The following is a 27,463-nucleotide window of genomic DNA, read 5'->3' as shown; positions in this document are numbered from 1 at the left end:
CACGCGCCGCCGGTGGCCCCCGGTCCCCCCGCCCGTCCCGCTCCGTCCCCGGGCGCACGCGCGCGGCGGCAGCGGCCGCCGGTCCCCCAGGCGGTACCGCCCGCCCGGGCCGGTGACAGCGGCACCTCCTCCCCCCCGCAGCCATGGCGAGCGGCCGCGCCGAGGAGGCGGCGGCGGCGGCGGCCGAGGAGGAGGAGGAGGAGGCGGCGGCGGCGGCAGCGGCGCGTCTGGCGGCGGCGCTGCGGCAGCGGCTGCGGGGCTGGGAGGCGGCGTTGGCGGCGGCGCAGCGGCTGCTGGTGTGGGAGAGGCCGCTGCACAGCCTGGTCACCGCAGCCGCGCTCGGCGGGGCCCTCTGGTGAGCTGGGGCCAGGGGTGGGGGACCGGGGCTGTCAGTGCCCGCGGCGTGCGGCGGTTTCGGGACCCAGGGCGATGCCCCCCGGGTGCCTGCGGTTCGTGTTCCCGCAGCCCGCATCGCCGTGGGATGTGCACAGCCGGGAGTAGCCGCGATGTTTTCCTCTGACAGGCATAAACAGGCCCCTCCCTGAGGGGAGAAAGTGCCAGGAGGATTTGCTTTGCCCCGCGATAATAAAATGCAGATGGGCCCAACTGGAGCCTCGCCCAGGCACGTTTCTGGTTAATTTTTGCATCCGTGCTTTTATCGGTTCACTTCACCCCACAACGGCGGTCAGCGAGCTCCACGGCCTCCTGCAGCGGCAGCTGCCCTGAGGCGTTTTATTTAAGCCCTTCTACTCGTTAATCTTTGCCGGGAGGTGCTGGTTCTTCATTCCAAAGCCAAGGCCACTCGGTTTTGATATGGGAATATTCTCCCTTCCCTGTTTTCCCTTCTCTGCCTCTCGGGCAGGTCAGCAAAACGGGGAGCCGGGAGTGTGAGTGGCAGAGCCCAGCTGTGGATGGGAATGAAAAACATCCTGTTTGTTTGTATAAACAGTGAGTCAGTTTTACTGATGAAAATGCGCTCAGCCAGTGGCTTTCCCAGTAGAAAAGGACAAAAGTGGCCAGGGAAAGGGTTAAATGTTGGTCGCAGACGAAATAGGAAGGGACAGATTCTGAAGTCAGAGGAGGGGAGACTATGTGACCAAATAACCTTTGAAGTCTCTGTGATGAGGCAACTTACATTCTGTTCCTTCATCCATACTGTTTATGGTAGCCAGGTGCTTAAACGGTTTTGGAGTGCTCTACCAGCTGGAAGGGTCTCAGAGCAGAGCTTTGAAGTGAGGAGGAGGGCAAGAAGCACAGATGAGATGTCAGGGGTGATAGACAATGCTGGCCCGGGGACTGTGCTCAAAAAGGTTGAAAAGAGCAAAGAGTGCCCAGAATATGGGACGGCAGAGAGAGATTTAAATATCACAGAGGAGGAGGAGGAATCATTTATGGTCCCATGGAGGATCAGCCAGCATCCTTCAACTGCAATCCATAAATGAGATAGAATAGGAGGAAATTCTTTCAGAGTTGTCATGAAGCTACAGAATTGTTGTCCTATGAGAAGGGATACAAATGTTGTTTAGGTCATTAGAGGTCCTGTAAGTCCACGGAAAGTGCGGCTTCTGTTCTGTGCTGCCCAGTAAGGCAGATCTTACTTCCAGGTCCTCTGCCTCTGGCTTGGTGGAAAGCACAACCCTTCCCTGCTCAGCATATCGAGATGCTCCCTGACTCCAGTTATTGCTTGGTGCATTTGAGATTAGGTGTTGGCAAACATTCACTAAAGAGGAGAAAGGTAAAATAGCAGAGCATCTCTTTCTTTCCATAAAGGAATGTTCATTAAAGGGGTGAAGGTGAACACATTTCCCTGGCATTTGTTTCTGGAGTGACTTAAAAACAGGTCATCTGAGCTGGAGGAAAGGGTTAATGCAGACAGCTGCTGCTGGCATAAGTGCCACCCTGGGACCTTTGCTGCTGAATCTCTGTGGAGTGGGGAGATAAACTCTTTGATGGTGGCATTGCGCAACGGTGTGCGAGTAGTATTGTGTGAGCTCACAAGTGGCTCAAGCCAGTGTGTGGATGAGGGACATGAAAGGTTTTATGATAAAGTCAAGTGAGCAACTAAACCATTTAAGTGCTAGCTAGGCTCTGGTGAAATGGTGATGAGAGAATGAGCATCTAGAATGGCAAGATGCATTACCTGCGTGTATTGCTGGATCTTGTGATGACAAATGTAAGTTTTCAGTGAACAGGCTGAGTTGCAACCAGTTTTCTGCTACAGCAATCTGTATTTATGTTATCTAGAGCCTTCACCTTGAGGCTTTGGAGGGACTTGTACAAGGGACCATTAGCCTTGTTTTACAATCAAGGGAGGAGCTCAGAAGCAAGGGAGAAGAACACTGGGAGATGGCAGGGAGTTAGTTGTCAGTTGGTGGGCCAAAGGCACCATTTGAGAATGTGCTGTGGTGGGGACGGGTGTCTACAGAGTACAGTGCTTGCTACAGTGGCCCATAACAGTTGGATATTTGTGCTCTGAGCTGTATCTGTTTGCTTATCAGGAGCAGTCATTTGCTGCCTTTTTCCTGCCTAACAATTTCTTTTTTGATTTTTAGGTTGTTTTCCTCCACTTCCCTGAGACCCCTCTTTCTCCTCAGCATGTCACTTCTTGGCATCCTCTTGTTGGAGAAGTGGAAGCCCAGGTTCCTGTTTGATTTCTCAGGTACGTGATGTAGCACTGTACCTAGTGACACAGTCCTAGTGTTACCAGCTGCTGGGCTATTGCTGCAGCTGGCCCTTCCCTGGCTCTCTCATAGGTCACTGTTCCTACTGTAACTGAAGGCCTAGGTGCTGGTTCTGCCTCTTACCTACTTGTGTCAGAGTATTAGGATGTATCCTAATACTCCAGGCATGGGGAGAATTGCTCCCATGTGCTGAAAAATTCTGGGAGTGTTTCATTTTGAGAGTGACTAAAGGGCCCAGCTAGCTTGCCAGGGAAGCTGGTGACAGGGATGATGTGGTGGTTTCTGCTGTGTCTTTTCTCCTGCAAATGTCATGGCCAAGAGATAATTTCAAATCTGAGCATTTATGGCCCGCTGAGCTGAGGGAAGGAAAATGGGGGCTGTTGATGTGTATTGGTTTTGGTTAAGTTCAGTGTAGGCTTGTGCCCTGAAAGAGGCAGAGCAGACGAGAGCCACTTGTTTTGGCAGGTAGCAGAGTGGATGATGAGGTCTGGCAGCAGGGACAGTTAATGTATTGTACCTGTACTGAACAGCATCTGGTCCCCAGCCAATCAGTGAGTCCAATCACTTGTCTTATCTTTCCCGTTTATTGAAGGGTCTTTGCTGACATTAGCCACAAAAGCAGCAAGAGGAATAGCCTCATAACGATGATAGACATGGATTGGCTGCTGTCTGCTTTGAGTGCCTCCTTCATTGGAGTTTGTTAAATGACTGGGCCCAGACCTGCCTACTGCATTTACTGCTGCTGTTCAAAGGCAGCTTGGGGCCCTCCATCCCTGCCCCCCTACTCTAGGGAGGGTTTCTGAATGAAAGCCCCTCTATATGTGTGTTTGTAAGGTGCCCTTTATTTGACCTAAAAGACTACTAACTTAAAGGCTGCTTTCACAGAAGTCCTGATAAGATTAGATATGTTTCAGCTGTAGTCTTGAAACTGTTTGCTTTGTGTGGTTCAGGTAACTAGGCAGCTAAACTGCACTGGCCAATTTAATTTCCTGCTTATTCGCAATGGTTTTTTAAGGGAATAGTTTAAAGCCAACCCAAACCATTTCACTTGAAATGTGTCCAGAAATGCAAAATCCTGATGTCCAGTACAGAATGGTGTCATTGAGGCAGGTGGGGGTGGAATCACTCCAGCAAGTACTGGGCCTGTAAAAGTGGTGTTATCATAGAAGAAATAGGAAATCCATACTGAAATCAACTTATATGGTGCAGGGCAGTGAGGAATAAAAAAGAAAACCAAACAAACCAGCACCACTGGGGGTTAGGCTTGTCCTGTTCATAGGCTCTGCGAGAAATCGGTGCACATCCTACTGCGCCGCTCCTCGGCGTTCTTCACACATTTCACTCCTTCCTGCTTTTCTGATGCTGACAGCAGAGAACAGGGACACCTCTCTGATGTGCCTGGTTAGGTCACAGCCCTGATTTTGACATGGTCCACTGGACCGTGTTTCCTCAGCCACAGGGAAGGAGTGGTGCTCTGCATTCCTGAGGGGCCTCCCATTGAATTGGCACTCCTGAATACTTAGGGGCTCTTGTTTGGCTCTCACTTCCCGCTGAAACAGAACTGCAGCTTTGTGGCTTTCCTTCTCAGTGCTTCCTGTAATCCCTTCCTGGAGCTTTGGGAAGTGGGTCAGTACCATACCTTCAAGAGTCAGCACGTACGTACACAAACCTTGGCTTATGGCAGTTGTGTATGCCTCGGGTGACTGCTTATAAGATCACTTCTGAAGGAATGCTAAAACCTCAGTGTATATTTTGCAGTTACTTACACACTGTCATCGGGGACACACTAACAGCATTGAAATGTGCAACTTTTTTAGGCCCTGTCAGAAGGGACCGCATATTTTCAGCTCCCATGCAGTCTCAATATCTACATGAAGTTCTACTTAAATATTGTTTAAGGACTTAGGAAGCACCTCCACTTTCTCCTGAAATGGGTATCAAGTAGGGATGTTTTCGGTAGTGTTGTTGTTTGACAGCTTGGTCAGTGCAGGATAGCGCAGTGCGGAAGAGCTCCAGCAAAGGTTGCATTGCAATTGAATGCTAGTACTCCTTAAAAAGGGCCCCTGCTTTCTAGCTGAAGTTTACACACAGATGAAGAATGCCTCTTGGAGAAGCATTAAAAAACCTGTAAGAGCCAAGGAATCCATCAGCAATAATTTGCCAGTACCAACATGTAACCTAAACTCCTGCATGGCTGACTGGTCTCCCAGAAGAGTCTGGTGTATGTCAAGTGTTTTGTATTAATCCACAATCCAGTATGAAATGCTAACAAAAATATTTCAGCCAGTTATTGATGATCTGAGGCCATCCCTGGGTGTCCTGCTTGCCAGCTTAGTTGTACTGGTGCTAGACAGTATTGCAGCACAGGCTGAAGTTAAGTCTTAGCTAAGTGAACATGTCCTGTTGGAAATGCTCTAGGTTTATGGCTGGGCTGTTCTTCTAACTGGTGTAAGACAGGATGACCAGCAGGCAGACTACTCTACTACAGGAAGCAACATACTGTTGATCCTAAAGACAGCTTGTGTTTTGCCAGATAATTGAAATCACGTGAAGACCCGGCAGCCTGCTGAAATGTTCTGCAGCTTCCCAAAGTGTCTCTGAAACATTCAGGATCAACTGAGGAGAATTGTTTCACTCCCTCTGCTGGTGTATTTTGGATGGCTTGGATGACTGCAGCCAGTTGGAGAGGAGTGGGGTTCCTATGCCATCCCACTTGCTGTGTTGCTGGCACATCTGTCCAGCAGAGATGGCGAGTGTCCCAACATTTCATCTGGTGGCTGGTGTGACCTGTGTAGACAGCCCTCACAGCCTGACCAGTGCCAGATGTAATGTATTTGGTGATTTAGTGCAGGTAATAGATGAGGCTTAGAGATAGAGCTGGATTTCTGTGTGCTGCGATTAAGCAGCTTTAGATTCCTGAGCACAATAACAAAACAGCAATGGCGGTCACAGGAGGGAAGCAGCTGCCCGGTAAGGGTGGAGCTGCATCCAATATTCACTTTGCACCCCAAGCTACCTCTGTGAGCTGCCCCAGCTGCAGTGCCAAACGCTCATGGGCAGAGGAGTGGATGGGCAGCCCAGTGTGTGAGCTGTTGACTCCTCTTGTCAGGCCTGATTACTGGAAATCTGGGTCATGCTCTCAAAGAATCGCCTCCTCCCCGGGCGGATGGCCTCCCGCTCCGCTGCGTGAGCCGGCTGGTGCAGTGCCTGCAGCAGGAGGAGGAGTCTGCCATACTTGGCCCAATGTCCTGTGTCTTGGGAGAACAGTGGCAGGGCTGCTACAAGCATTTGTTCCCTTCTGTGCCTTGAGCTGGATGGAGTCAGAAGTCTGGCTGGGTGATGGCAGTGATGTTTGCTCACCTCTTCTGTGCATTTCCCTGAGGGAGTCACTGCTACTTTGGGGCTTTGTGATGGGCTGATGACTCCAGGGAGGATTCAACTCCCTTTTTTTGCATGTTGCATTTTATTAGCCCATTTCTAATTATAAGCCTGGTCTCTGAATATAAACTCTCTTTCTTTATTTTAGATCTGTTTACATGGTGCCATGCATGTGAGTGGTAGAGTCCCACTGACTTTTAGAATCTCTTGGACCAAATTGGCTGCTGGTCAGACAGATCAAAGATGTATCTGTCCCTGACAGCTTAAGGACAGTGGGTGGGCCTGTAGAGGAGGGTAGACCTTGATAAGCCATCAAGCATGAAGAGGGCCTCATTAAGCACAGGAAGCTTATAAAGGCTGTGTTGATAGAAGAGCTTTGGTTGAGCTCTGTACAACGTGAGACACTAGTCAGCTAGGCAGGACACCCAAATTCGTGAGCAACCAGGCTCATGAGTTCCAGTTGTCACAGAAATATTTTTTTCCTCTCTATATTTAAAGTCAGAGCATAATCATATGTGACTTCTGCCATTGAGTCACCACTCGTCCCTTTAGCACGGCATGAACTCCATGAGTCCCTGTTTGATCATCACTGGGTTGAGTGCAGAGAGGAATGAGAGAGCCTTTCCCTTGCTCTTATCCAGACTGACGGACCCTAGGAGTGTAGCTTTATCTGTGCCTGGCACAAAGGGCTGTCAGGGGACATAAAAGAGCCCTAAAATTAGAAAATTATGCACAAGACTGCTATTTATTATGCAATTCCATGGGAAAGGATGGAGACAACGGGGACATCTCTGGTATTTGTACACAGCATCCTGCCAGGGACTGGGCTGTCAGTGGGAAATGCAGCTCAGACCTCCTGGTGCCATGTTTAGCTCCAAGCTGGAAGCTGAAGCTTTCCTTAGCTCAGAAATTGTGCTGGCAGCTCCCTGTGAATGACAAGGGCTCACAGCTGCTGCGGGAATGGCACTGCCCAGATTTTTGGGACACTGGGGTAAGCAGCAGAGAGCCCAAGTGTTAGCACCAGGGTGCACCTCAGATATGAGTGTCCTGGCATGTGTGTGTCGACACAGGTTGCAGGGTATGCTGGGGTGCCCGGAGCCCGGTGCTCGGGCTGCTCCAAGTCTCCAGGCGTGCTTCACTGTGGCTTGTGCAGCTCAGACTCCACACCAGTGATTCCAGCTTGCGTGAGAGCATGAAGAAGATCCCCAGGGTGCATCACTAGCTAAGGATGATACATCTCCAGCTCTGCTCTGTTTTCACTTGGCTGACTAATCTGCTGTGTTCTCTCTACAGCACAACCATCAGAGGAGCCGGGAGGGGAGAGGTAAGCTCAGTAATGTGCTCCTTGGTGAGAGGGGAGGAGAGTGGGGAAGCCTTAATTCAGTACGGTGATCTCACCTGTCCTTTTTTTTCTGTTGTTGATAAACTGCATAGCTCCTGGTGTGAAACATTGCTAGTGATTTCTCCTGCACTGGGAGCTGCTTATCAGCTCAGGAGCCACATTTTGAGACTGGGGAAAGCTAGTGTTCTTTCAGTAGCAATAAAGCTCAAGTATTTTTGATGTTAGGAACTCTTGGGTTTCTTCCCTGAATCTCTCCTGAACTATTTTAAGAATCCTCCAGAGAGAAGGAAATCACAGAGATTGATTTTTGCAAGCCATATGTGCTCTCTGTGTGGCGTGGCTTGCGTCCTTGGTCATGGTTGTAGGTCTGAGCACCACACTCTGGCTTATCTTGGACTTGGTGCAAGAGGAGGCCATGTAACTAGTTCCACCTTCAGCACTTCTGTCTGTGTGGCTTTAAGTAAACCATTTGCATCTTGGGCCTGTGGCATGGGGATTCTGTGGCATGATTGCTGCTGCTGCTTGGCTCAACTGTCTCTTGACTCTTCCTGATTAAAGAAAAAAACTGTCTCCAAATTAAGCATCTTCCATAGTTCAGTTGAAGATGCAGTCAGTATTGTCAAGCCTTTGGTAGGGAACTCTGCTTCCCAGTGCAGCTCTTCCTCCCCTCCAGCAAAACAGACGATGTTCAAAGATTGTCTTCTTGCTCTTGTCTGTCTCTAGTGAGGGGGTGACTTCAGGGGCACAACCTCACCTGCTCAGTGTCCCTGAGCTGTGCCACTGTCTGGCAGAGAGCTGGGTCACCTTCAGGCTGTACCTGCAGGAACTGCTACAGTACAAGAGGCAAAATCCTGCCAAGGTAAGCTGGAGATACCTACTCTTCTGTGCAGGGGCTTTTCTTTCCGTTACTAGTGGCTTAGGAGATGGAAGAATGTAAATTCAATATTTTTACAGTTGCTGTCCCTGTTCAACATTTGCTGTTCATTCCTTTCAGACTCTGTGTCATGGGAAGTTTAAATAATGAGTAATTGACTTCCAGTACTTGTAAACTGAAGCTGAACTTAACCCCTCCTGAGAATGGCTTGCTGTACTTAGTTTTATTTCTTAGTGTGCAAAGGAAGCTCTTAGATTGGGAGTGGAGAGGAAAAAAGGGAAGCCTACAGTCTCTGCCCCTTTTGCAAGCTGCATCCTTAAGCCAGTCTTACCTATTTTGCTAGCCAGGATTATAGTTAGCCAAGTCCAAATGCAGCAGTGTTTCTGAGCGAATGGAAATTTGTCATTAAATGTGTTCTGATGGCTGTGATGTGTGTTGTTTGGAAAGGGTTTGTAGACAGGAGCTGGTTTAGCATGACAAAAAATAGGACCAACCAACCACTGGGATTGTGTCAGGCTTCCTGGGATTCAGTGTGCCAAAAGGAATGGGTTTCTAACACTGCTTGTTACTCCTTTTCTGTTAAAATTCTGTCCCAACCACAGGGAGTAGAAGACCAGGACCCAAGATGCCCATAAAGGATGAATTCATTGGGAACAACACCCATAGAGGACCCTTAGCTTTTGCAGACCCTTTCCATTATGAATTAAACTTTTCATTGCTGGATTTAGTCCATATCTGAATCCATTTGCTGGCTTGCAGAGTGTCTGTTCTCACTTCTCCCTCTCCCCAGGAGAATGCAAGACAAGTTGTTAGGGCTGCACCAGTATACTTCAACTTTTTCCGCCTTCCACTAGGAGGAAGGTCCTGGTCTGGTGGGAGCGTGGGTTCTGCTAATGCTCCTGCCTGCTGGTTTATGGCACAGCAGTTGGCACAGCATCTGGTGACTCTGTAACAGGTTCCTGTCTGTTCCTCATGTACTCCAAAATGGCAATTTGCAGTATCCAATTCTGTCCTCAAGGAACATAATTTAGTTCATAAAGAACTGTCCAATAAATTTTTGATATATTTTACCGGGGTGTTGGGTTACCTTGGTCGTCCTGCGCTTGAACCTCTAATGCTTACAGCTTAACCCAACTGAACTGTCCAAGTTGTGACTGTCAGCACCTGAATGTACTCGGTGCAGAGCTGGCTGACTGACTGTTAGGAGCATCCCGTGTGTTGCGCTAACTGGGTTTCCGGCTCTGGTTGCGTAGATGTATCTCTGCCTCTTGTCACTTCTCTTTGTTCCTCTCTCTTCCTTCAGTTCTGCATGAGTGTCTGTTCAGGCTGCCTGATTCTGGCTGTAGTTGGACACTATGTTCCAGGCATAATGATCTCCTACATCATTTGTGAGTATAAGCAGCTCTCTTGAAAGCCGAAACATGACCTAATTGTGCTGTTGATATGCTAGTAGAAGCAGATTTATGGTTTTCTCAAGGGGATCTGTGCTAGACGATGAATCAATACAGGGAGTGTGCTCTGGCAAGTCTTTTAAGTGCGTGCATGCGTGCAGTACAACTGCAAAGGCAGGAGAGGGAGCCCTCTGCTCCCCGCGGCTGAGGCTGTGCTGCCGAGACGCCAGGGAAGATAATCTCTGTATCCAGAGTGTTGTTAATGAATCTGTGTGTTTGGTAAATAGACCTTTTTCACTGCATCATGAGTCCCTAATAACTGTTCTGGTGGTCTGCTGTGAGCACATCTACATATGAGCTCTGTGCTTCTACCCTTATAGAAGTTTTGATCATACTTAGTTTTAATAACCTCATTTCAGGGCTTGTGTTGCATGTTGGGGCTGGGATGTAGTGGCTGAAGAAAAGGACTTACACTTCATCTTAACATAAATCTGTATTCTAACAGAGATCTGGCACTAGAGCCTGGTTAATTAAGCAGCTTTGGAATGAGTAAGAATAGCCATGGATGAGGATTTTTAGGCAGAGTCAGATGTGAAAGCAGATGCCATTCAATTGCATTCCCCTTGATTCAGTCTTCCTCGGTGGCGCCACGGGGAGGATTGGGTTGTGCTTGATCTGTCTTACACTCTCTGCATCCTGTGTCCATAGTGCTCAGCATTCTGCTCTGGCCTCTGGTGGTCTACCATGAGCTGATCCAGAGGATGTACACACGTTTGGAGCCTGTCCTGATGAAACTGGACTACAGTATGAAGGCAGAGACACTGCACCACAAGCATGAGAAGAAGAGTAAGGGCTCACTTTCTCTCTGGCTTTTTTGGGTACGGTAATCCCATGGTGAAGCCCTAGCAAAGGGACAATAGGAGACCACATCTGTCAACACTGTGTGGTGAAAAGCTCCAGAGGAGCAGAGGAAAGCAGGTGGAAACTTGAGGTTTATAGGGAGAGCAATTAGGTGCTCCCACGTGATCCTGAGAACAGCACACAAGAGCAACAGGTTATGGTTGTCTCTGGGAACCCTGTACACTTTCACATGGTAGTAGAAGTAGTGGGAAAGTGATGTATAAAGACAGAAAATTCCTTCAGTGTCATGTAAAGCCTTTCTTCTCTTCCTCATAGAGCGACAAACGAAGAGCGAGCCTGCAGTAGGTGATGAGCCAACAGCAGAGACAGAGAGTGAGAGTGAGGCAGAGCTGTCGGGCTTCTCCCCAGTGGTAAGAGCACAAAGTGCTGAGCAGAAACAAGTCCCTCCTGTCAGATCTGTAGTAGCTTGAGAGTCAGACAGTGGTCTGAGTACAGCTGCATCAATAACAAACAGCAGAGCACTAAGTCATTTCTTAATGGAGAAGGGTATGTATTTGATGAAGGCCATTGTGTCCGATCTGGGTATTGAGAATTCAGTGCCACAGTGCTGGTGGGGACATGCCCCAGCCTCCTCCTGACCTCAGAATGACTTTGGTGGTTTTACTTCATGCTCAGAGAACCTGAGTGTCTCTTGAAGAAATGAACTCTGGTGTAATATACGGGGCCTCTTCAACACTGAAAAAGGGAAATGAGCAGCATAGTGTGTCTTACACTGTTCCCTACTCTCAGTCAGACTGTGTGTGACTTTTCTATATTTGCACTGCAGAAACAGACCAAGTGTCTTCCTTTACAGGAGCTTGGGGCATATAGCTGGGCTGTGAGGTGGGAAGCTTCAGTTTCCAAAGGAATGTGGATACTTGAACCACTGGTTCTTGTAGAAGGCTTCATTGGGCTCAGTGTGAATGCAAACGGGAAGGGGTGTTCTTTTTCTTGGTGATCCCAGGAAAGGAAGAAGGATCAAAGTCTTCTGAGGCTCCCGCAGTCTTATCCCATCTTGTACTCCCTCTTTTGGGTTTTTGACTGAGAGCAGGCAAAGCTTCAGGCAGTGATTTGTTGCAGGAAAGCTGAGACCACCCTTCCCTGTAGTGCAGTGAGCGCTTCGCCCAGCATACTGTCCCTCCAGCAAAGACTTCTGCCTGGAAGCTCTGGAGGCACCTGTAGGCAGCACTGTTAGCCAGACACACATGAATTTGTCCCTCTGCCTTCATCCCATGTAGGTGGATGTGAAGAAAACTGCCCTGGCACTGTCAATCACAGATTCTGAGCTCTCTGATGAGGAGGCTTCTATCCTGGAAAGTGGGGGCTTTTCTGTCTCAAGGGCTACCACCCCACAGCTGACAGATGTTTCTGAAGGTATGTGATGCCTTGCTGCCCCCCTTACTCTGGATGTTTTGTCTCAGAACAGTGAGCCTTATGAATGGGAGGACAGGGAGGGAACCCAGCTATTTGCATGGGAAAAGCATTGAAAGGAGGAAAGAGAAGCAGCACAGCATGCCGTGACTTCATGGCTGATCATAAACTGGTCCGGAGTGGACATCTGCCTCTAATTACTGCCCCACAAAGCAATGCTGTCTTGTGACACCAGCAAGGGAACAAAGGCACTCACAAAGTCCCACAGAAATAACTGTGTGGATAGTCACACACCTATATATGATGCTGGTGAAACAGGTCTGACACGTCACCCTGTCAGACTTCCTAGCTCAGAGGAGGACTGGTTAGTGGTGAGGAACGTGGAAGTACCCACTCAGATGTGGTCACTTGGGTGTCTGAGGAGGAGCACGCAGGTGATGTAAGTGCCATTTCCCTGACCCTGAGGGTTTTCGTAGGGGGCTCTAGATGCAGAGAGCATGAGCTGGTGCAGGAAGTCCACTCTGAGCACAGAGCATATAGAACATGATGACAAAAGGGACGCTTCCGTGTGAGTCATGCCACTGAGAAAAGGGCATAACTACAGACCTCTTCCTGCTGTGCTCCAAGGATGGGGAAGATGCCCAAAAGTCAGCCATGGTGTGTCATCTAGGAGAAGGCGGGTGGGAGGTAGAGTTGAGAGAACCTGTGCCTTAATGCTGGTGCCTTTCAGACCTGGATCAACAGAGCCTCCACAGTGAGCCAGAGGAGTCATTTTCCAAGGACCTGGCAGAGTTTCCATCCGTGGAAGAATATCATTCCAGAGACCTGGGACCACAGAGTGATGAAGACGCATTTGGTGTGCCTCTGGGTCCTGAGCTTGCCCACGCTGCCTGTGAGCTGGACTCAGCAGAGAAAGAGGCCGCGGACTCTGACCTCTCCATCCTTCACCTCGCATCTCCTCTCCATTTTGTAAATACGCACTTCAATGGGAGTGGTCAAGCGGCAGGAGGCAGCGCAGAGCCAAAGACTGTCCCTGCCCCGGGCCTGGGCATCTGCATTAACACGCTGAGTGAGGAGATTGTCACCACTGCCATCACCACGGCGGTGCAGAACACCCTCTCTGCTCTGCTGCGGTCCTCAGAGGCCAGCGAGGGGCCCTCCCTCTCTGAGTTCCTCCCCACCGAGCCTGAAGAGAAACTGAGTTTCCAAGCACACCTGTCAGAGAGTGAAGTGGTGGAGACAGAGACAGAAGCTTCACCAGAGGATGAGGAGGAAGCAGATGACTTTGAGCTACTGGATCAGGGGGAGCTGGAGCAAATGGATGTAGAGCTAGGGCTCAGAGAGGAGCAGGGGGCACAAGAGTCTCCTGCCGCTCCATCTCCCTCCTCTGCTGTGCTTGCTGAGCTGCCAAAGCAAGGAGATGAGGAAGAGGCAGTGATGACCGCAGCATCTATGTCTTAGGTCTTCTTTGTGCACCCCCTTTTCCTCCATCATCACTGGAAAGAAGGAAAAACTCACGCAGTGAACATGCAGCGGGGTTTTAAATGTTTGTGTTGACTGGGATGGAAATGCGTCAGTGTTAATGTGCTGTGTCTGGAATAATGAATCCTTTCCATCCTTCTAGAGCCCGGCCTTCACTGGCTGAGCAGGAGGCCCTGCAGCTGGGGAGGAGCCGGCTCCTAGAAGCCTTATGCCACAACTGAAACACCAACCCCAGCAAACGCTTCCTAGTAATGGTGCAGTATTTCGGTCTGTCTTCTGTTTGTCTTTCGTTTTGCACGCAGAGTACCGAGCTAGCTGTAGCTGCTGCTAATACCCACATCCCCAGTAGGACATATGCAATCTTATTTTATTGGGTTTTTAAATGGCTAAAAGTGTAAATAATTTTAACTTTCCTTGGTTTTGTTTGGGGGAGAGGGATGGGGTGCATAGTCAAACATGGCTGCTCTCAGGGGCTAGTGGAGGGAAAGGGGTCTTTGGAACAGAGGGTAGCAGTAAGGGGACAAAAGCAGATCGATACTATGCAGTGAAGAGACCCCCTCCTGCAAACTATTCCATTTTTTGTGTCACTGCTGTAACAGGGTATTGGGTGATTTTTTTCCCTGTCCTGTTTGAGTTCTGCTACTGGGTGGCTGTGGAGTTGAGTTTTTTGCAATCAATGAAATTAACTCCTAGCCCTGTTCAGTACTCCAGTTTCTTGCTGTCATGGCACCTCATGCCTTCTTCACCCCTGACCCCGCTAGCACCCCTTCTGTGCTCAGCTGGGCATCGTAGCATGGCACCTGGAGGCTCCGAGGTGGCTGGAAGAGAGCCAAGAGCTCTGTTAGCAGAACATCCGTGGTTTGCGTCCCCTTGGGGCAGGGGGAGGGTGGAGGGAATTCCCCCGAGTTTAAGCTGTCCCATGTGGGCAGAGACACTTCTTGCTGGCCCTTTTGGGCTCCGCCTTGCCCCGAGCCTTCCCTCGGCGCTCCAGCAGGTCTCCGGAGCTGGTTTTGCTGCCGGCGGTGCTTGCGGAGGGGGGGCCGCGGCGGGCTGGGCGATGCGGCCGGGGCGGGGCTGCGCTCGGGCCCGCCCAGCACGCGCCGCCGGAAGCGGGCACGGCGGGGCCGCCGGTGCCGGTGCGGCCGCCATGGAGTTCCCGGACCTGGGCGCGCACTGCTCCTGGCCCGCCTGTCAGCGCCTGGGTGAGCACCGGCTGTGCCGGGGCGCGGGCACGGCTCCCACCCGGGCGGCACGGCCGCGGGCCCGGGCTCGGGGCTGGGTGGTGCGGACCGGGCAGCCCGGCCTGCGGGGAGGCGGCGGGGCGGCGCCGGGCTCCGGCTGGTGCAGCGGGGGGTGAAGGGCGAGCCGTGCCGCCTGGCTTGCCCTTGGCCGAGGGATCACTGTCCTTCCCGCTGCAAGAGCGGGGCTGGCTGCGGTGCCGGTAGCCCGGGGACACGGCTCTGCCCGGTCGGGCAGCGGCTCTGGGCCGGGGACAGTAGGGAAGGGCCCTCGGTGCCGCAGGCTGGGGACGTCGGACACGGCGGTGCCGAGGGGCCGCTGGGGCTTGCTCGTCTCCCGGTTATCCCGATGGGTGAATCCCATGGTGGCTGGGGCGGCATCGGCCGCCGCCGGCTTGAGGCCGGCAGCCCATGGGGAGCTCGGTGAGATTCCAGGTGCTACTCCTGATCACGGGGAGGGCACGTTTTGAGGAGGAGCCCTGGGTAATTCTACGACGTGGCTATGGAGCTGCAGATCTTTTGTTTCCGTGCTGGGGGATGAGAAGTACGGCGCTGGCTTTGCCGCGGATCAGGGTTGTGCCCTCGGGAAGTGGAGGAGGTCCCTGGGCTGCAGGTGGGCAGCGCTGACCTCCATGCTCTCTGTCCACCGCATCTCCCCACTCCCAGACTTCCTGCCCCTGAAGTGCGATGCCTGCGAGCAGATCTTCTGCACCGACCACATCGCTTATGCCCAGCACGACTGCACCTCTGCCTACAAGAAGGTAAGTGCAGAGAGGAGATCTCATCCACCCTCCTGTATGGAGCTGCTGAGTTTTTCCAGCCAGGGGTCAGAATAATATGTGACTTCTTTGGTCACTTGGGCAATTCCCACTGGGATGTGTGCTGAGTCTGAAGGTGCCCCTGAAAGCCAGGGTATGCATCTCAGTGCCACAAACATCCAGCCTTCCCTCTACCACTGGGTGAAATGGTTTGGGCATCTCCCAGCCATACTGTCTTCCCTTCCCAGAGTGTGTATCCATGCCTGTGCACCAGCCTGTGCAAGCTGGTTGGAGGGTGGTGAGCAGAATCTCAAACTGCAGCTGATGCTGTAGAAGCCATGATAGGCAGGTCCAGAAAGGGAGGGAAATGGCTGCACAGCACTCAAGGTTGCCCACCTACCTGCTCCCAGTCCCTTTTTGTTATCTCTGCAGGATGTGCAGGTCCCAGTGTGTCCCCTCTGCAACACCCCAATCCCTGTGAGGCGGGGAGAGATGCCTGATGTTGTGGTGGGTGAGCACATTGACCGTGACTGCAAGTCTGATCCTGCACAGCGCAAGCGCAAGGTATGAACCTAATGCTCTCTGCTTGGCTGCTGAGCTCTGCTGGGTCCCTGACAAAGCCTCGGAGTGGGATGAAAACAACACAGATTTGCCCCTGCCCCGTGCTTTCCCTGTTGGCATAGGCTGAAGGCAAGGACAGTTGGTGAGCTGGAGGTGTGAGCATCCATGGGGATTTGTGAATGCAGTCTGAGGCCTGGGATGGAGTGGGGCTGGGCAGCCACCTGGGATGTGAGGATGGGAAACTGAATGCTGCCATTAAGAAAATGCAGTCAGCAATTAGTTGCACCATCTTGCCAGGAGATGAAATTGCTGCAGGGAGCTGGCCCTGTAGGAATCCAGCCCAGCAACAGCTGAAGGCTCTGAACTGTCCCCACTGCACTGGCGTGGAAGGCAGGAGTGCCTGGGCGAGGCATGCTTTCTCCTGCTCTGCATTCTGTGGTTGTGGAAACCCTCATCTATGGAGACCAAAGCACCAATGAATTACTAATAAACTATCTAAAGAAAGCTAGTATTCAGAGACAAACTCTAGAGCCCTGCACTCACACTGGTGAGAAAAGCTGGTCAACGCCCAAGGCCTGGCATGGAGGGAGGGGACAACACTAGACCTGCAGCTCTGTGCTCCTTTTCACCACTGCTGTGTCATTTTTTCAGATCTTCACCAACAAGTGTTTGAAGCCTGGCTGCAAGCAGAAGGAGATGATGAAGGTGATCTGTGACCAGTGCCACAAGAACTACTGCCTCAAGCACCGGCACCCCCTGGACCATGACTGCAGCGGGGCAGGGCGTCCCCTCTCCAAAGCAGGGTGAGGGCCTGGGGACAGACAGGCTGGCACGGATAGGGCTGTGCTTGCCTGATGGGTGATAAGAAAGAGCCTAGCTCCTTCTGGCCTGTTGTCTGGGACTGCTGCATTCTCACACTCCCTACCAGGTGTGTTGGGGTGTCCTCCAGCAGTGCCAAGCACAGATGTATGCACAGTCTCTCTCCAGTAGCAAAAGCTGCTAATACTGCCCACTGTCTGCTTTGCTCTTGCCCATCTCATTATTCTGGAGCTGGTGGTTTCTGCCTATCCTGGTGCATTGTTTCAGGTAGAGAAACAGCACTTGAAACTCTTGGGAATAACTGAGCCACAACATGGGTACTCTTGGGAGGAAGGGGGGCAGGGAGCCAGGGAGGCCTCTTGCTTATCCAGCTTCATTTCTCGGGGTGTTCAGTGCCCAGGAACAGCTTGTGATGGTTAAACAGTTGCTCACAGGCATCCTGTCTGTCCTAGGCACGCTGCAGTTACGAGAGCCCAGGCATCCTCCTCCAAAATAGTCACTGCATCAAGCAGTGGAGCTGCCCGGCCAGCAGACAGCTCCTCTTCTCCAGCCTCTGCCAGGTAAGGTGATGGCCTAACTTGCAATTCTGAGGTGGGCATGACCAGTCTCAGCCTGGCTTCCCATGGAACGCTGGAGTGACAGCTTCTTGTGCATCAGCAGAACTCAGTACTTGTACCAGTGCTCCCTGCCTTGGTAATAACCCAGCTTCTTTCCTGTTTGCAGGGGAGGCAGAGCAGCTGCGTTGCAGAGTCGTAGCACCTCCCCTCCAGCTGCCATGCTGCTGAATGGGCTGGTGAGTGGCTTGGCCTGGGCATTTGGGGTGGGTTTGGGTGGTTCCTGTGACCTGGGAAGTGACTGCAATAGCTGCTTTGTAACCCACATACCATGGAGAGTATGTGGTCCTAGCTGGGCCTTCCCTGGCAAACAGGGATCCTGGATGCTCCATGGGAAATCAGAGCTTGCAGCTATGCTGCGCTTGGTGCTCATTTTCCTCCAAAGGGATAAAGTGCACCAGCCATTTTCCCCAGGTGTTGTCTTTCTGTTCTCCAAGCCAAGGGTGGAGGAGGAGACGGGAAGCTGCTTCCCACTGGTATTCTTGGCATATTCCTGTATTAGCAGACAGGGGTGTTTTCCCACGGGTAGGGGGAGAGCACTGCAGGTCTGTCCTGAGCCCTAGGCCTTCACCTTGGCTGCGTCTGGCCTCCTGGAGAGAGGAGATTCACCCACCCTTGGCAGATCAAGATTGTACCTGCCACATGTCCCTTAGGGCTGCTTACTGCCCTCCACCCTGGCTAAGCTGGTGACAAGGTGTTTTGTTTCAGAGTGAGGAAGAGGCACTGCAACGAGCTCTGGAGATGTCGCTGGCAGAGTCAGCAGGCAGCTCAGTGCAGCCACCCAGGTACAGCCCCAAAACACGTGGTGTGTCACGCACCCAGCCTGTGTGTGAGAGGTGCCTGGGGATGCATCATGTGGCTTTGGGATGACATTTCTCCCAGCACGTGTCTCCATATGATGCCTCTCTGTGGCTGACAGGGGAAAAAAGGAAGAGTCTAGAGCCATCAGGGAGCTCTGTTCAGCAAGCAAGCCCTCAGCCCTAGGGGGAGCTGGGAGGGGATGGTGACTGACACAGAGAATAGGGCAAGCATGACAAAGGCAGAGAAGGGTTGTTCACAGAGGACACCCGGGAGCTCACGTCCTCAGGCACAGCACCCAGTGGTGCTAAAAGCACTCTTACAGTCTGGAGTTAACATGGCTCTCCTTGGCCCAGAGTGGTAGCTGCCAGCCCCAGCTGGATCCTCTGCTCCTTCCCCAGCCCCTGGCTTCTTCAGGGTGATCCTCAGTTGCTCTCCACCCTTAGTTATGCTGGAGAGTTGCAGTGAGATGCTGTCACTCCAAAGGGCTCTGAGCGTTGGGCCCATGAGCCTGGGGGAGGCTGAGGCACATAATGCAGTGTTGTCCCAGCAGCACGCAGGAGGAGGAGGATCTGGCACTGGCCCAAGCACTGTCAGCGAGCGAAGCCGAGTACCAGCAGTCTCAGCGGCAGGTGAGTGAGGCTGGCTATAGGCTCTGCACTGTCACGGGGTTGATCCTGCCTAGCTATGTCATGGAGGGAGCTTCCCTGCGTTCCGCTTCCTCTGCGCTCTGTCTAGGCTGGCTTTCTTCATCAGGAGGGCAGCCCAGCCTGGACTGAGCACACAGCCCCGGGGACTTGAGCACTGGATTTGTAGGACAGAGAAGAAAGCCTGTCTCCTCTTGCTCACTCTGTGCTTCTTCCTGTTCCAGGCACACAGTTCAAAGCCATCGAACTGCAGCATGTCATAGGCAGGAGAGGCAGGGTGTGCCAGCAGACATGAGATCCCGCTTGTGACCCAAGGAGCGGCTCTAGCCTCCCACATGGATGCTGTGGGGTTCTGGCCTGGGCACTGGTGACAAGAGCCCTTCACCAGGGACAGCTCATCTCCCTGGGAGCTGTAAGCCACTGAACACACACTGGCACCTCAGCCCTAGCATCTGTATAAAATTAGTGCAGCAAGTCACTGATACTCCTGGGGAAATGAAGACGGTGCAGGATGAGGCTGAGCACACACTGACCAAAGCAGGCAGCAGCCCACGGTCTGCACTTATCCACGGCTGCCACAGCCATGTCACAACGCTGTTGGGACTGTGGAGTGAGGGCAGAGCCACGTGGGTACATCTCTGCATGCTCGGACATACAGCTGCCGGGATGCAGCTACCCACTGCAGTAGCAGGGGGCTGGATTTCATGCTCTGTGGAGGGCCCTGCCAGTCCCTCAGAAAGAACAACTGTGGCTGGGATGGTCTCTTGCCTCGACACAGCACAGCTGACTGTGCAGCCTCCTGGCAGTGTGAAAGCAGCCCCTTCCCTGCTCCCCACACCCTCGGTGCCTCCCTGCTGTTTGCATGCACAAGAGCACGTTGGGCCTTACCCCACCTAGCTGGGGCACAGGACCTCTTTGAGACTGAATGGACCTGTGTTTCCTTTCTGGTTTAATATAACAAGGGCCATTAACTGAAAAAGTAACCTTGGCAGTGACTTGACTGTGCCATGTGGCTTGCATGGGAGGGCTGCAGCTGCCTTCCTTCTGCTGGCTGCTCTCTGCTGCCCTAACCTACTCCAGAGCCATGTTTTAATGCTGCTGGGTCAGGAACACCTCCCTCCTTCCAGCCATGCTGCAGGGAATTCCCTTGGGATAGCAGCAGCACAGAACCCCTTAGAAACAGAACCCTGAGCCTTGAACCAGCTCTTCCTTGGTGGTGGCTGGAGCTGATGGGTGGGTTGAGGGTATTTGTTCAATTGGCCTCTGGCAGGGAGTCTGCAGCTGTGCAGAGTGGTGCTGCTTTTCCTCCTGCTCCTGGAACCATTCTGGCCTACAGGGGCTGTGCCTGGTTCTGCACAGGACTGGGCTGTCGTCTGAGCGGCGTACAGCTGAGGGAGGGGGGGTCTGGCTGGGCTGAGGGAACATTGGGGCTTGTCAAAGTGCTGCTTGGGAGAAAATAAAAGCATAGCACAAGGTGCAGAGGCACTTAGGGGGAGTGGTCACTTGGTGTCTGGCCCAGAGGGACACATCTTGGCAGATGGGAGTGCAAGGGGGGGACATATGGGGGTGAGTGGGCACCAACTGCCCTGGTTCTTCCTCTCCTATTGGGCTGTGGTCCCCTGCCAAGCTCAGCCCTTTGTGTGGGGCTGATAGCCTGCCTGGCCGCTTGCCTGCCTAAGCCCATGGAGCTCAACTCATGGCAGAGCTGCTGGTTGACCTAAGGGCACAGGCACTAACCCTGCCTGCCCCAAGGTGTGTACCCTGCTCAGAATACACAGGCAGAGAGCTGAGAAGGACCTGGTTTAAGAAACTACACAACAGCAAAACAAACAGGTACAAATATAGTGGAGTGTCCAAGCAAGCCCCTGCAGCTCCAGGACAGGCTGAGCTTCAGCCCACAGCCAGCAAAGGGCTCCATGACAGCGTGAGGGCCTGGCCCCGGGTCAGTGTCACAACAGAGACGCCAGTCATGCTCACGACCCCTTCTTGCTGCCCTGGGGCTTCTCGGTGTGGTGTTCCTTGCTCTCGCCCTCATCCCCAACCTGCTGCTGCAGCCACATGCCAGCATACACGCCACCCTTCTGCAGCAGTTCCTCATGCCTGTGGGGAGAGCAGAGGGGTGCAGGGTCCTGAGCTAGCCCCAGCACCAGGGAGTGCATCCCTGTGGGCAGACTACCCAGCCCCTCTCCATGCTTACCTCCCTCGCTCCACAATGTGCCCATCCTTGAGCACCAGGATCTGGTCTGCACCCACCACAGTGGAGAGCCTGCAGGAAAAGGCAGGGGTAATCCTGACTCAGAGGGGAGAAGTGCAGGAGCGGGGTTTGTACAATGTAAGGACATGCAATCCCAGGAACTGTCACCCCCTGAGCGGGGGGCAGGTCTATGTGCCCCTCTGGGAGGGGCTGGCCAGCTCAGAATGCTCAGCACCCCCTGGAGCAGCCCTTTCATCCCTACCTATGTGCAACAACGATGGTGGTGCGGTGGGTGCAAACCTTGGCCAGTGAGGCCTGGATGTGTCTCTCAGTCTCTGTGTCAAGTGCAGATGTGGCCTGTGGGAGAGGCAAGGTGTGGGGACAGGATGGAGGCAGTGCAGGCAGCTGCTGAGGATGAGGCTGCTGCAGAGCTGGAGGAGGCCCTTGCCATTACCTCATCCAGCAGGATGATGTGGGGACCCTTCAGGATGGTGCGTGCGATGGCAACACGCTGCTTCTCACCCCCACTCAGCTTCAGACCCCGCTCCCCGACCTGAGTGTTGTATCCTGCAGGCACAAGGGCAGGAACATGCTGTGCTGGTGTCCTTTGAGATGGAGATGGGAACCAGGCTCTGTTGCCCAGGGAGGTCCTGCTGGTACCACACAGTCAACTCGCACAGCCTCAGCCCATCCCTAACCAGGGGCTGATCTAGCCCTGGAGAGAAGGCAGGGAGAGGCAAAGCAAGGCACAGGGTCACACAAGTGTCCCCGTGGGACATGTCACCTAAGGACACCTGTGAGCACAGCTAGAAGGTCATGAGGAACTCTGGGATCACAGGGAAAGACCAGGACGGGACTGCAAGGGTCTCACCATCAGGAAAGGAAAGGATGCGATCATGGATATCAGCAGCCTGGGCTGCCTCCTGCACCTCCTGGTCAGTGGCCAGGATCCGTCCATAGCGGATGTTGTTGGCAATGGTGTCGTTGAAGAGCACTGTGTCCTGGGGCACCACCCCAATGTGAGCACGCAGCGACGCCTGCTTCACCTGGGGAGGCAGGGGGAGAGGGTTCAGGCAGATGCAAAATCCTTGCAAAGCCCCCACCCACCCGAAACCCAATCCCAACCCTCCACCATGACCCCCACTCCCTGTAGGATGTGTGCTGTAGGATCCTGCACCACAGGCTCAGCTGAATCTCCACCCTGTGGTGGAGCACCCTGACAGTGTCCCGGCTGTTCCCAGGGAGCCCTGGCCAGTCTGGCATTTCTGCCTAGGGTCCTGCAGTCATGCCATTGACTCCACTCCTGGCATAGCCAGCAGCCTGCAAAGGAGCCATGTGTGCTCATCCCTGCCCCTGGGGGGTGCTAGTGCCTGCACCAAGCAGTGCTGTGAGGCCCAGAGGAGCAGGTGTGTCCCCTCTATGGGTCCCTGGAAGCCTCCCACCTTTACCTGGGATATGTCCTGCCCATCAATGCGGATGCAGCCGCCTTGCACATCATAGAAGCGGAAGAGTAGGCGGATGATGGTGCTCTTCCCTGAGCCTGACGGTCCCACCTGCAGGCAAAGGTAAAGGGACTTGGATATACCAGAGTCTCCCAGCTGCTGGTAGAGCTGGGCAGGGAAGGGTTGGCCCTGTTGGGGGTCTGTCCTTCCCACCCTTGTATTTTCCAGCTTCTCTTCCCCCATCCCACCCTCCCACAGTGAACCCACGCCCAAGCTCCTACTCTCACCAGAGCCAGAGTCTGCCCAGGCATCACAGAGAAGGAGATGTCATGCAGGATTTCTTTCCTGGGAGAGGGAGATTGAGAGGTGCTCAGGGCCACTCCATGTCCCCATGTCCCTCTGTCAAGCCCCATAGCTTGAGTCATCCCACCCTGCACCCACCACCCCATACCCATCCATATAGCCGAAGTGCACATTCTCAAACTCGATCTTCCCAGCCTCCAAGTGCAGGTCACCAGCATTCACCACGTCTTTCACCTGCCAGAGGAGAGATGTGGCCTCAGAGCTAGCCCTTCCCCAGGGCAGGACCATGGGGCAATCCAGGGAATGGGGTCCAGGAAAGGTGGCACCCACCTCCTGTTCCTCATGGAAGAGCTCAAACATGTTTTCCATGTCCACAAAGGAGTTCTGGATCATCCTGGAAGGGGGCAAAGATCAGAGAGAAGGGTTTGGGGGAGCACATACAGATCCAGTCACCCAGGGGGAGGGGGACCCCAGGAACCTCCACAACTCTCTGTTACCTGTAGTAAGTCCCAAACCAGTTGAGTGGCGTGTAGAGCTGGATGATGTAGGTGCCAAAGAGGACAAAGTCCCCCACCTGGAAAGGACAGGGTATAGGGGTCCATCACCACCAGAACCAGAGCCCCAGCTCAGCAGGAGGCTGCCCAGGCTGGCACAAGCCTTACCTGCAGCTTGTTTTCGGTGACAAAGTAGGCACAGAGCAGGGACCCTGCCAGCAGCCCCAGGCCAATGACCAGGTTCTGGGTCTGGTTGAGGAGGCCCAGCGAGGCACTGACCTTCCACTCCGAGACCTGGAAAAGGCAAAGCCCTGTGGGATGCTGCTGCGTCCAAAGCAGACCCATGGTGAGCTCCATCCTCCCTGCAGGTGCCTGCTCTTCAACTCCCCCACTGGTGCTGAGCACCCCATACCTGGTACTTGACAATGGCATCATTAAAGCGGTTCACCTCGTAGCTCTCTGCATTGTAGTACTTCACCTGCAGGACACAGACCGGCAGTCAGCACCCAAATGGTCCCCCACAGCACCAAGCAGTGCTCAGTGACTCCTCCAACGCCTGCAGTACCGTCTCGAAATTGAGGAGCGAGTCCACAGCCCGGGACTTGGCATCATTGTCCCGTGTGTTCATGTCCCGCCGGTACTTGGTCCTCCACTCACTGATGAAGATGGTCAGAGCTGTGGACAGGAGGGAGCTGCATTGACAGGTTCCTGTCACCCCACAGCCTGGAAGCCCTGCACCCTGATCCCCCACTCACTCAGATACAGGCTCATACACACAAAGATGATGAGGCCGAACCAGGCGCTGAAGACCGAGGTGAAGTAAACTATGCTGATGACAATGTCCGCAATGGTGGGGGCGATGCTGAACACGATATAGCTGGCGGGAGGGAAGAGGGATAGCACATCAGCCTGGTCTGGTGGGGCTGCTTGGCCACCCCCCACCCGTCACAGGCACGCTCTGACCTGAGCAAGCTGTTGATGCTGCTGGTGCCCCGGTCCACGCTGCGCAGGACCTCGCCAGTGTGACGCCCCAGGTGCCAGCGCAGGGACAGCCCATGTAGGTGGGCAAAGAGCTGCACCTGCACCTGCCGGTTGGTGAACTGCTGCACCCACACCCACAGGAAGGTGCGCAGGTTGCTCACAAAGCCAGTGGAGCCTGCAGGGCAACATGAAAAAGTCAACTGAGATCAGCCCCCGAAGGGCATGAAGCAGATTCAGAAAGCCCAGCTGGGAAAGGGGGATTTGGGAAGAGGTCCACCCGCTGTCCCCAGTCCAAGATCAGCCCTGGTTGCTGCTTCCAAGAGAGAACAGCAGTTATGGGGATAACGGCATCCCTGGCCGCTCCAGCCCTGGCAAGATGCTCCCCACCCTGTCTCTCCCCAGTGCCCTGTCCTTCCCAGCGGTCCTTACCAGCACCTCCACCCTGCAGGAATTTCAGCCCCACGTAGCTGCAGACAGTCCAGGCCAGGGTGTGCCAGGGGGCGCCCACCGTCAGCTCATTCACTGAGGAGAGGGTGGCAAGGGTCAGGATGGAGGGGCAGGAAACATCACTGGGTGCCCATGGGAACAAGCCCCAGCACTCAGTGCTGGTCCCTCACACCCTGGATTCTTCTCCTACCAGCCCCCTGCAGCCCCCCAGGTCACTCGCACACCCTCCAGCACTCGGTGAGGCCGTGAGCAGCCTCACACACCAAGCTCCAGGTGCCTCACCAATGTTCTTGTAGTAGATGGGGACGAAGACATTGATGGCCCGCTCCAGCCCCATGAGCGCCATGCAGAACACCACCAGCCCCTGCAGCAGGTGGTTGCCTCTGGGCCACATGTATGGCACCAGCAGCCGCAGTTTCCTCCGGAAATCCTTCCATGTGGAGGTGGTCCTGCTGGCATCGGTCAGGAGCGGCTAGGGGAAAGCAAAGCAAGGGGTCACTGCCTTGGCACCCCAGCCCAGGTAGCAATGGCCCTGGGGAACACCTCACCAAGGAAACCATTCCCATCCTCCCAGGGTGCCCACTCCATCCTCGCAGCAGGGCCCCATCCTGCTGACAGTGGGCAGAGAGCTTCGGCAGCCCCAAACCTCACTCCTCCCACGTCTCCTGAAGATGCTGATTCCAGGAGAGTTGTATTTCCATTTTATCCTCCCTGGCCATGTCCTAAAACTGCTCTGGCCCCGAGACTCACCTGGCTGTTCTCCACATCCCGCTCCTCCTCATTGACCAGCAGCATGTATGGCTTGTGGGGTAGCCCTGGGGCCTTCATACCCAGGACAAAGAGCATGAATGTGCAGACGTAACGCAGTAGCCAGAAGCCAAACTGCACCTGGATGAAGAGTGCGGGGTCAGTGTCACAGCTGGCCCTCAGCACAACCCTGGGCATGGGATAGGTATGAGCTGAGAGAGACAATGATTGGGGCATGGAAATGGGATGCAGTGCAGCCAGGTGTCATGGGTTTGAGCCCAGCACCTCAGGCAGTACTCAGATCCCTTTCTTCCTCCCTGCCACGTCTGGCTCTGTGCCCTCTGGCTCTGGGTGCACCAGCCCAGGGGGGGAGCAGAGGGTAAAAGAAATGTGGGCAGCAGGCAGATATCCCTACCTCTGCACTTGGGTCTGGGCCAGGCAGAAGCAGGAGATGAGGTGGAGGTGGAATGGAGAGATGTGTGATAGATAAGCTTGGGGCTGAGGCATGTGGAAGATGTGTGGGTGTAACCCAGGAGCGTAAACACCTTGGGCGTGGTAGGTCATAGCATGCACACCCCATCCCTGCACTGTGATGGTGCAGGTCACCCCCCTGCCCCAGAAAAGGTTCCATCCCTGCCCACAGCCCACCAGCTAACCTTCTGGTTGGTGTCCTCCAGTGCCCACCACCACAGTGGGCTCCTCCAGCACACCAGGGTCAGGTTCTCAGCAGCAAAGGCCAGTGCCCAGAAGAGGAGGAGGACAGTGCCGTGGCCCCGTGTCCGGTCGTGTGCCAGCACCCGCGTATGCTCCAGCTGCAGGAGGGCGATGGCACAGCCCCAGCTGAGGGCCCAGAGGCAGGCGTGCAGCAACATGTACCCGTAGAGCCGTCCCAGGCCCACTCCTTGCCACAACAGCCCACCGAAGGGCTGCAGGGCCAGGAGCAGGGACAGCAGGACTTGGCCGCGGTAGAGGGGGGAGCGGGGAATGTACTTGGGCTCCATGGCACGGCCAAAGCGGGCATAGCAGGCGTACTGCAGGGCGCCCAGCAACAGGCAGACGCTCAGCAGCACGGCCGGCACCAGTGTGAAGAAGAAGCAGGGCTGGAAGCCCTGCTGGACCCAGGCCTGGGCAATGGAGCTGTTGCCCTCACAGTAGCCCACCAGCATGGCCATCCTGGTAGGTCACCTGCTGCGGAGAGAAGACGAGCTGAGGCAACTTTTCAGGATGGACTGTAGTACAGCTACACAAAGGGGCCCACGGTGGGATGGCATGGCCAAGCAGCAGGGGCCCTCATGGGCAGGGGCAAGCACTACTGGACACGGGCACGCAAGATGCGCTGCATGCAACACACACGGAGACTATTTGCAAGCAGGGTTAGCTTTGCATAAGGATGGCCATGAGCACCACACCAGGACACGCTGTGTGTCCTGGACGCGGGGGGCAACCCTGGATTGGGTCCCCCAGAGCCACCCGGGTCCCTGGGGAAGCACTCCGACATGGGGACAGCGGGAGACGCAAGGATCGGGAAACAGAGGGGTGCTGGGACAAGTCTTGAGTGGGAGGGAACAACGGGGGCGATGCATCGGCAGCACGGGGCGGGGGGGAGGCGGGCATGTGAAGGATGCTCGGGGAACCGCGAGGTTGAGCAGCGGAAGGGCAAGGGCAAAGCCAGGGACACACCGGGGAAACATTCGCGCAGAGAAAGGCAGGGGCCGGGCCGGGCCAATGCCCGGCGGTGCCGGGGCCGCTCAGGTCCGGGACAGGCGACCGCAGCCCCGCCGCCGTGCAGCCGCCGCGCCCGCCCCCGCTCACCTGCCCCGGGCCCGCGGCCTCGGCCCGCTCCGGGCTCCGCGCCGCCACTGCCAGCCGGGCCCCGGCGCCTCTCTGCCCCGCCCCGCCCCGCCCCGCTCCCCGCCCCGCCGTGCCGGCACCGCCAGGCTCCTGCCCGCCCGTCCTCCCTTCCCAGCGCCGGGACTTCAACCCCAGCGTGTGTCCCTTCCC

General features: G+C 54.4%; 3 protein-coding genes across 4 annotated transcripts; 2 read left to right on the top strand and 1 right to left on the bottom strand.

Moving 5' to 3' along the window:
• Positions 1-54: 54 nt before the first annotated feature.
• On the top strand, positions 55-14,124 carry RETREG2 (reticulophagy regulator family member 2). Its single transcript, XM_027879008.1, has 9 exons — positions 55-355; positions 2,553-2,659; positions 7,353-7,383; positions 8,125-8,260; positions 9,579-9,663; positions 10,375-10,512; positions 10,843-10,937; positions 11,805-11,940; positions 12,668-14,124. The coding sequence occupies exons 1-9, from the start codon at positions 144-146 to the stop codon at positions 13,396-13,398; spliced, it is 1,671 nt and encodes a 556-aa protein (XP_027734809.1). The 5' UTR covers positions 55-143; the 3' UTR covers positions 13,399-14,124.
• A 379-nt stretch (positions 14,125-14,503) lies between these two features.
• On the top strand, positions 14,504-20,343 carry ZFAND2B (zinc finger AN1-type containing 2B). Of its 2 annotated transcripts, none has more exons than XM_027878979.1 (9): positions 14,504-14,621; positions 15,324-15,418; positions 15,848-15,979; positions 16,628-16,779; positions 17,248-17,355; positions 17,519-17,588; positions 18,118-18,194; positions 18,761-18,839; positions 19,079-20,343. In XM_027878979.1, exons 1-9 carry the CDS (start codon positions 14,567-14,569, stop codon positions 19,115-19,117), a joined length of 807 nt encoding a protein of 268 aa, XP_027734780.1. In that variant the 5' UTR covers positions 14,504-14,566; the 3' UTR covers positions 19,118-20,343. The 2 variants fall into 2 exon arrangements, with proteins under 2 accessions (XP_027734780.1, XP_027734770.1); XM_027878969.1 differs by having other exon boundaries at positions 18,747-18,839.
• A 294-nt stretch (positions 20,344-20,637) lies between these two features.
• Positions 20,638-26,650, bottom strand: ABCB6 (ATP binding cassette subfamily B member 6 (Langereis blood group)). The gene is made up of 19 exons (XM_027878881.1): positions 26,119-26,650; positions 25,466-25,603; positions 24,998-25,187; positions 24,698-24,790; positions 24,251-24,443; positions 24,043-24,164; positions 23,853-23,962; positions 23,700-23,765; positions 23,456-23,581; positions 23,291-23,367; positions 23,124-23,187; positions 22,942-23,027; positions 22,778-22,835; positions 22,497-22,601; positions 21,920-22,094; positions 21,503-21,615; positions 21,311-21,405; positions 21,052-21,120; positions 20,638-20,954 (listed from the first exon to the last, which is right to left on the bottom strand). Exons 1-19 carry the CDS (start codon positions 26,632-26,634, stop codon positions 20,828-20,830), a joined length of 2,523 nt encoding a protein of 840 aa, XP_027734682.1. The 5' UTR covers positions 26,635-26,650; the 3' UTR covers positions 20,638-20,827.
• Positions 26,651-27,463: the final 813 nt, after the last annotated feature.

This window comes from Empidonax traillii, unplaced genomic scaffold, assembly GCF_003031625.1.
Source record: "Empidonax traillii isolate 1590-97213 ecotype Southwest subspecies unplaced genomic scaffold, ASM303162v1 scaffold5:size3517227, whole genome shotgun sequence".
Taxonomy (NCBI): domain Eukaryota; kingdom Metazoa; phylum Chordata; class Aves; order Passeriformes; family Tyrannidae; genus Empidonax; species Empidonax traillii.
The sequence above is the reverse complement of the archived record's forward strand: the minus strand, read 5'-3'. Positions and strand labels throughout refer to the sequence as shown.

Coding starts and splice junctions, on each gene's coding strand:
- ZFAND2B (XM_027878969.1), top strand. CDS start 14,567: ATGGAGTTCCCGGACCTGGGCGCGCACTGCTCCTGGCCCGCCTGTCAG. Junction 15,419..15,847: donor GCACCTCTGCCTACAAGAAG/GTAAGTGCAGAG, acceptor TTATCTCTGCAG/GATGTGCAGGTCCCAGTGTG. Junction 17,356..17,518: donor TCTTCTCCAGCCTCTGCCAG/GTAAGGTGATGG, acceptor TCCTGTTTGCAG/GGGAGGCAGAGCAGCTGCGT.
- ABCB6 (XM_027878881.1), bottom strand. CDS start 26,634: ATGGCCATGCTGGTGGGCTACTGTGAGGGCAACAGCTCCATTGCCCAG. Junction 22,602..22,777: donor CTGGGCAGACTCTGGCTCTG/GTGAGAGTAGGA, acceptor CTTTGCCTGCAG/GTGGGACCGTCAGGCTCAGG. Junction 21,616..21,919: donor CATCCTTTCCTTTCCTGATG/GTGAGACCCTTG, acceptor TTGTGCCTGCAG/GATACAACACTCAGGTCGGG.
- RETREG2 (XM_027879008.1), top strand. CDS start 144: ATGGCGAGCGGCCGCGCCGAGGAGGCGGCGGCGGCGGCGGCCGAGGAG. Junction 7,384..8,124: donor GAGGAGCCGGGAGGGGAGAG/GTAAGCTCAGTA, acceptor GTCTGTCTCTAG/TGAGGGGGTGACTTCAGGGG. Junction 10,513..10,842: donor CCACAAGCATGAGAAGAAGA/GTAAGGGCTCAC, acceptor TCTTCCTCATAG/AGCGACAAACGAAGAGCGAG.